Source organism: Coffea arabica, chromosome 1e (genome assembly GCF_036785885.1).
Source record: "Coffea arabica cultivar ET-39 chromosome 1e, Coffea Arabica ET-39 HiFi, whole genome shotgun sequence".
NCBI lineage: Eukaryota > Viridiplantae > Streptophyta > Magnoliopsida > Gentianales > Rubiaceae > Coffea > Coffea arabica.
In genome coordinates this window covers 35,795,949-35,804,804 of record NC_092311.1, presented here as the reverse complement: position 1 = coordinate 35,804,804, position 8,856 = coordinate 35,795,949, and the positions used below count along the sequence as shown (strand labels likewise).

At 31.8% G+C, this 8,856-nt stretch overlaps 1 protein-coding gene across 1 annotated transcript; it reads left to right on the top strand.

The window, feature by feature from the left end:
- The first annotated feature begins 317 nt into the window (after positions 1 to 317).
- On the top strand, positions 318 to 2,873 carry LOC113702568 (putative pentatricopeptide repeat-containing protein At1g17630). Its single transcript, XM_027223747.2, has one exon. It carries the CDS (start codon positions 456 to 458, stop codon positions 2,670 to 2,672), a length of 2,217 nt encoding a protein of 738 aa, XP_027079548.1. The 5' UTR covers positions 318 to 455; the 3' UTR covers positions 2,673 to 2,873.
- The last annotated feature ends 5,983 nt before the right edge of the window (positions 2,874 to 8,856 follow it).

Genomic DNA, 8,856 nt, shown 5'->3' with positions numbered 1-8,856 from the left:
GAGCTACCACCTAAATGTTGAGCATTGTATACTTACTTGTAACCACGCCTGGTAACCCACACTTTTTTTTCATTTTTTCTCAATCACTCAACAGTTCATTCATTGGTGTGTCATTTTTTTCTCAATCAGTCGACAGTGTACTGCCTGGGATTCGGATTTTCTTTACCCTCCGCTTTTTACTGTTATTTAAATTTTGAATGTCTAAATATTTGCTGCAACCAGGGCAGCGTAGCCCATCTCACCTTGGGTCTCTGCCTTTTTTATTGTCATGTTATCTGAAATGGTGCCTGGCAATATGCTACTCTGTTCTTATGCAAGTTTATGCCGGTGAGACCATGACTCCCAAGGTTTGGACAGGAAACTCCAAACTCGTACAAGGGTGGATGTCAAAAACAGATATGGAGTAGTGTTTCTTATTCTGCTTATGCATATTTACAACCCTGAAATGTGAATTAATGCTTCATGCTGCTGTCACTATAGCTTCTCATTCATCAAATTCAGTATTGCGTCCCTTCCATTCCCTTTCTCGTTGTCTCACCACTCCATCTATTGGGCAAAATAGCAAGACTAGAAGCAATGCGGCTGATAGTGGGCTTGTGGATTTCTTTGATCACCTTCTTCAGCAATGCATCAATGGAGACCATCTCAGACAACTCAAGCAAACCCACTCTCAGATCATTCACACTTCAACGTTTTTGTCGCCTTTCTTGGCTGCCAGACTTGTATCTGTGTACTCAAAATTTGGGCTTCTTAAGGATGCACGCAAGGTGTTTGACACAATTTCTTCGCTTGATGAAAGTTTCATTACGAGAAATATGCTTTTGTGGAACTCCATATTAAGGGCTAATGTAGTGCAGGGGGAGTATAACGAGGCGCTTAGGCTGTACTGTGAGATGAGAAAAGTTGGGGTTTTGCCTGATGGGTTTGGTTTTCCTTTAATTGTAAAGGCTAGCGGTAGGGCCATGGTGGGCGAAAGTAACTATAAACTGTGTACGAGTGTTCATTGCCACGTGGTCCAATTGGGGTTCCGAGATCACATGCATGTTGTCAATGAGTTGTTGGGAATGTATGGAAAGATTGGGCGAATGGATATTGCGTGTAAATTGTTTGATAGAATGCCTGTGAGAACTCAAATTTCATGGAATGTTATGGTGTCTGGTTTTGCAAATAATTCTGACTGTGAAAATGCTTCTAAGATGTTTGATAGGATGGAATTAGAAGGGTGGGAGCCGAATTCTGTGACTTGGACTTCTTTGTTATCAAGTTTTGGTAAATGTGGGAGTGGTGAGGAGACATTAAGATTGTACAGAATGATGAGGGAGAAAGGTGTTGAGGTTACGGCTGAAGCGGTTGCAGTGGTTCTGTCAGTTTGTGCTGATATGAATGCATTTTGCACGGCTGCGAACTTACATGGATATGTTATAAAGGGTGGGTTCTCCAACTATTCATTTGTTGTAAACTCGTTGATATGTGTGTGTGGAAAAAACTGTGCTGCGAAAGAGGCAGAGAGTTTATTTTCAGGGTTGGAATCAAAGAATATAGTCAGCTGGAATGCTTTGATATCATGCTATGCTGAATCAGGGTTATGTGACGAGGCTTTTGCTCTGTTCTCACAGATGGGAAAGTTACATGATGGTTATGCAGAGTTAAAACCAAATGTAATAACTTGGAGTGCTGTTATTAGTGGATTTGCCGCAAAGGGACGGTTTGAGGAGTCTTTGGAAATCTTTCGGCAAATGCAGATTGCTGAAGTAGCAGGCAACCCTGTCACAATTGCTAGTACTTTGACTGCTTGTGCGGGGTTATCGGCACATTGTCTAGGGAAAGAAATCCATGCCCATGTCACCAGAACTCTGCTAGACAAAAAAGTCTTGGTAGGAAATGGATTGATCAATATGTATATGAAATGCGCTTGCCCCGAGGAAGCTAATTTAGTATTTGAAGGATTAGGTACTAGGGATCTATTCTCATGGAATACAATGATTGCTGGGTATGGGATGCTTGGACTTGGTGACACTGCTTTAAAGTTCTTTTATAACATGATCAACATAGGATTTAAACCTGATAAGGTTACATTTGTTGCTGTTCTTTCTGCATGTAGTCATGCAGGTCTTGTTGCAGAGGGTCGCAAGCTTTTCGACCAGATGGTTAGGGATTTTCGAATTGAATCTCAGATGGAACACTATGCTTGCGTGGTTGATCTGCTTGGCCGTGCTGGCTTAGTACTGGAAGCAATTGACTTTGTGAAAAACATGCCAATTGAACCGAATGCATGTGTTTGGGGAGCTCTATTGAACTCTTGTAAAATGTATAAAAATACAGATGCTGCAGAAGAGACTGCTGCTCAAATTTTTGGTCTTGAACCTGAGATGACTGGGAGTTACATGTTGATATCTAATTTATATGCTGCACAGGGAAGATGGGAGGACTCTGCTAAAGTAAGACACTCAGCAAAGACAGTGGGGCTGAAGAAAAGCCCTGGACGGAGTTGGATTGAGGTGAAGAAGAAAGTGCATGCATTCTTAGCTGGAGAAGCTTTAGACTCGGGGATGGAGGAAATATATAGGGTACTGGATTATTTAAGTCTTCAAATGGAGATGGAGAGTTATGCATTATGCCAGAAGTCCACGTCTCAGTTAGCACTCGAAGAAGAATGTGTGGCAAATATTTGAAGGGCGTAATCCACAGCCATTCCCTGTTCTCCACAATTTCATGTCTTCCTAATTAACTCCCCAAGTTTTTCTTGATACTCAAAAACTGCCCATGCAATATGGATTTGGTTAGAAGTATCCATATCACAATAAATGGTTCTCGTGTTCAGCTATAATTCCATTATCACAATAAATGATAGCCAAAATCGAGTGGGTTGATCACTCTTAGTTATTATCATAAAAAAATGAGATAAAAGGTATAGGATTCATCTTTATACACTTTCAGTGTAAGAGCATTTTTATACTAGCAAATTTAGATGAACACCGCACAATCTTTGTTTAAATTTAAAATACACTTTTTGTACATGATAGCATATATTCAAGTTTGCTAGTATAAAATAATTTTTACGCTAACAGTGCATAAAAATAGTTATCTATAAAGATATATGAATTGACTTTTTGTTGAAAAAATTCCATCATGCCTTCTACTACTCTATACAACTGTAGCAGAGTACAAAATCAATTATGGCTCTCATCGAATTGGATTTACTAAATTGTTCCATACTCAGGAGATATTGACCCTAAAAGAATTTTAATTCGGTATGAACACCCTACAAAATTTTTGCCAACTTAATTTTGTATTTTTTCTATTTGCTTCTATCAGTATTTAGAACTTTTTATCGCATGATTGAGTTGAAGAAAGAAATGAATATGTACCAACCAAATAAAGTTCCTTAGCGGTTCCTCAGTTTAATCTCAAATTATTAGTTAGTTTAAACTTAAAACAATATTACACTAATAAATTAATTTAAACTTGCATTCGTATTGTTTTAGAATCTAATAAGCCAATAGTCAAGATATACTTCTTGTTATCCTATTGATCAATTCTTTCTGATTCTTTGGATGTTAAATACACATTGCCCATAGTTTTCTGATTACTTAGTTCCTCTCTCCCATTGTTTACCATGTAAATCTTAGTACATCTTCTCTTTTTACACTTCAAAGTTATTCTAAGAGCAATAATACAAACAAATAAGTAGATACGAATAAGATTGATGGTATTTGGTACATAGATATTTATTTATTTTTGTGGCTTTATAAATAAGACTTTAATTGATGGAAGCGATTCACAATGAGAAAAATTCGACAGTTAAAGAATAATTAAAGGAGATTATTCTTGATTATAAGTAATAGGGGTTGGGGTGGGGAGGGGGAGGAAAAGAATGAGTTGGGTGGTTTGGGGGAGAGGCCGAGAGGGAATGTAAGTGAGAGGTTTCAGGTTTGAGCCTTCTCTTTTATAGTAAAAAAAAAAAATGGTGTAGTCGCAAAAATACAGGGGTTCTAAGCTTGTCAATGTTCCACTAAGGTATATAAGGTGCTATAAAAAGAAAAGGAGAAAAGACAAACAATATATAGTTATATATCATTCATTTGGTTCTTATTACCATTTTTTTGGTTTCCAATCTGTTATAGATGGTGTCTATAGCTAAAGATGTATACTTCTTGTACATTTATAATTGTATATTATTTATTAATATATATTGCACATTTTATTGTCATTCTAATATATACTATCTTCTAAATACAACAAGATGTGACATGAATTCAATATTTTTTTTGGATAGTGAATTATTTATAAAAAATTATTTATTTACATCATCAACACTTTTTCCAACCATATTTTTATCTAACATGCATCATATAAGAAAAGTGTTACAATATTTTCTTTTCAAAAAATTATCCCCCATAATCTACTATCCAAACACACTAAATGTTTTCTATTAGACGTTGAATAGCCCTACTTACCTTCTCATTACATGATTAGTAAAGAAAAATTTCAAAACTATGTACAGAAGTGAGTAAACACTACGTATAGATTTGACTCAGGGTATCTTGAACTGATAAGGTAACCCTTGTCACCAAGGTTTATGTAGCTCAAGATTTGTATTATCTAAAATAAAAAACCATTTTCTCATCACAAACATGCAAGAGACTGTGGATAAATTTTCTTTTTGGACTGAATCAGACAACTTGTGGATAAATTTCTTTCTGGAACTAGTGCCTTTTTCCTTTTCCTTGGCTTGGACAAGGGAACAAATGACCGTTCATTTGCTTCTGCTTAATGTGTTTTATGGTTGTATTGCTCTACTACTAAAAAAACTTTATCCAATTGCTCATACTTCTTTTCTTCCTTGCTTGAATGCCCACTTAATATTTTTTGTTCAACATATTTTTTTGAACTTTTTTCTTAGATTTATAAATGAGACTGGTGGATTGCTTGATGAATTTATTTTACTATTTGGGAATTGCTAGAAATAGGTTGATAACTGTTAAACAAGGTCATAATCAGGAGAGGATTATTTTGCATTTCGTTCTTGAGTATATGAAAAATTACCTCAAGAAATTCACACAAAATCATCTTCAAAAGTAGATCTATTTCCCCAAATTATATCTCTTTTTACGCTAATTAATTATTGGTACTTGCTTCTAGAGTGTAAGTGTTTATATACTTGCCTTCTGGTTTTTGTTTAACATTAATAATTGTTGCTTTCTCTCATAACGGAGGCCTTATTTGTTTTTTCCCTTTTTAATTATCTATGAAAAAGTCTGTTGTTAAAAAGTGAAAAACCTTGATCCTTTAGGAATTTGATCTCAATTTTGTGATTCAAGGTTTTGAAGCCTTAGGATCGTTTCATAGACTGCAAGATGTGATGCTTATGGATGTTTAATACATTTAGTTCAATGGTTTGTTTTCTTATGTTTATATGGTCTATTATCTATGTGTGTAGAATTAAAATAGCTTAAAAGAGTTTGATATATATATATATTCAGTTAAGTAATAAAAGTTGTTAATGAAGAATATTCATCTTTCCATACAAAAAATAGCAGCAGTCAATTCTTCCATTACATCTACTAAAGTAATTAATTAATTAAAATCTAAGACAAAATCTAACTAGCAGATATAAAATATTTAATGTTTAGATGATGTAATTGTTCTGTTGAAAAATTTCAGAAATTTTAAATAAAGAAGATGAAAGGACATGTTTTCTAATAAAATAATTAGTGGATTTCATAATAAGATTTTGATTACAAAATTTCATAATCTATGAATTTCAATTTAATGTTAATACACTAGAGGATAACAAAATTCAAAATTCAAACTTTACAACAATATTCAAGTTAATAACAAATCTTAGTAAGGGAGAAGCAAAGTTATATTCTCAAATCAAAACCTGAAACAATTTTTACTATTTTTTCCCCTAAAACACCATGTATGAAACAACATAGAGGAAAGTTTTTTATTCCTCGCCACATCGCCTAATGATAATGATAAGTATATATTATAACTCTTAATAATTAAATTTGATAAATTATAGACTTTTAATTATTACTATCTAGACCATTAATTATTAGGGACTAATTAGTTAGTAATTAATAGTAACTGTATATGACCAAAATTGTAAGCAAAACCAATGAACGTACGCCCATAATTGTTTCTTGATACAATTTATAGAAATTCATGAAAAAATTCTACACTATAAAAATGTTGAGAATAATAATTCATATATATATATATTTTATATGAATGGAGCTTGAGATTTACTAGGTTCAGCCTCCTATATATACTGTAAATACTATTTAGAAAAATTTTCCATATTACACATATTAATATAGAAACTCCAGAAAAACATAAAAATGATGAACCTGTTGAACATCATTTAGAAAGAAGAATAAGAATTTTAGAAAATAAACAGGACGCCTTACAACAAAAAATACAACATTTAGAAGAACAACTCCTCACATTCCATAGAGAAGAAAGAAAGAATATTGATATAGAAAATACAGATTTAGAAATCTCTTCAGAAATCTTAAAACATAATTATGATACAGAAATACTAAATACAGATAATAAGATTGCATCAGTAGAATTAATGGTTAGAATTATTATCGGAGACTTTGAAATACATATTCCAGCAATAATAGATACAGGAGCTAGTAATATAATAATAAATGAATTATTAATACCACAACAATATCATAAAAAAGCCAGAAGAATTAGAATAGCTAGACAAATGGATAGTGCAACTTTTGAATATAATAAATCTATACAAAATATATATATATATGTCTTTTCAACAAGAAAATTACAATTTTTCACATCCTTATTTTGTAGAAGAAGTTTATCTTAGAACATTTCCTTTTAATCTTATTATAGGATTAGCATTTATTTTACAATCTTATTATGCTATGATTCTTACTCGTAATAATTTACAATTTCTCAGAGAAGCATCTTTATCATTTACACCTTACCTATCAGAGTTTGCACAAAAGCGTGGTGAACCATTAACTGATACTAGGAATAAAAAGGAAATAGAAGATGATAAGTTTATTAATAAACAAATTAACAAAATAATCAAAGGAGACTTTTCAGAAGAATATTGTAATTGTAATAATAAAAATGATTGTCAATGCTTAAATATAGAATTAGATGATTATAACACTTTGGAAATATGCATAGACTTTTTAGAAAACAGTCAGGTCTATAATTTGTTAGAAACAGGATATTATGAAATAGACTAATTAATTAGCAAATTAGAAATATTAGAAATATTTGGGGAAAATCCTACTTTACATTGGGAAAAAGATAAAACAATTTGTAAATTAGAACTTTTAAACCCAAATTTAAAAATAAGCACAGCCAAAATAGAAGCTAGTAATGAAGATATAAAAGAATTTGAAATGCATATAGTAGACTTAAACAAATTAAAAATAATTAGAAGAAGTGAAAGCCCTCATAGAAGTGCAGCGTTTATAGTTAGAAAACATAGTGAAATTGTTAGAGGAAAGAGTAGAATGGTGATAAATTATAAAAGGTTGAATGATAACACTAAAGAAGATAGTTATGACATATCAGATAAAAATTAATTAATAAATAGAATCCAATATAAATATATTTTCAGTAAATTTGACTGCAAATCAGGATTCTGGCAGGTTAAAATGCATCCTAATAGTATAGAATGGACAACTTTTACTTGTCCCTTAGGACATTTTGAATGGTTAGTAATGCCTTTTGGATTAAAAAGTGCACCAGCAATATTTCAACGTAAAATGGATGATATTTTTAGAAAATATAATAGTTTTGTAATTGTTTATATAGATGATATATTAGTATTTTCTAAAAATAAAGAAGAACATGTGAGTCATTTAAAATTAGTCTTTGCAGAATTCATTAAGCATGGTATAGTAATTAGCTCAAAGAAAGCTCAGTTTTTAGAAAAAACAATTAGAATTTCTAGGAACAGAAATTGGACAAGGTAAAATCAAATTACAATCACATATTTGTAAAAAAGTCTTAGAATTCCCAGATAAAATAGAAGAAACAAAAAAGTTACAAAAATTTCTAGGGTTACTAAATTATGCTAGACCCTTCATTAAAAATTTAAATAATTTAGTAGCACCATTATACAGTAAAACATCTTTAAAAGGACAAAAATTCTTTAATAAAGAAGATATAAAATTAGTACAAGAAATAAAAAATGTTGTTAATAAATTACCAGATTTAACATTGCCATTAGATACAGACTATTTAATTATAGAATGTGATGGAAGTAATAAAGGATGGAGGGCAATCTTAATAGCAAAACCGCACAAATATAGCAAGAAAGAAGAAGAACAAATTTGTAGTTATGCTAGTGGTAATTATAGAGAAAAAAGTTAATATAAGTAGCATTGATGCCGAATTATTAGCAGTAGTATATGCCTTAGATAATTTCAAACTTTTTATTATAAATAAACCAGAAATAACTATTAGAATAGATTGTGAAGCTATAAAAAAGTTTTATGACACTTACAATGAAAAAAGAAGTAGTACTAGGAGATGGTTAAATTTTACAGATAGAATAATTGGTAATGGGTATAAAGTACAATTTGAACGTATTAAAGGTAGTAATAATAGCTTAGCTGATTTTTTATCCCGACAATTCTCATAAATTCTGTGATTTTCAGAAACAATATGGCACAAGGTAGCAGGGTAAAGCTTGGACAATGGGAACTGACAAAGTATCCCAAAGGTACTAGTGTATATTTTCGTAGCACTGAAGAAGGCAATCTAGAAGAAATCCAGCAGGATATCTTAAATAACCTCTGGAACATGAATAGCACTAATGTAGCACAAAAAATTAGAATGTTAAATACCTTAGCATTT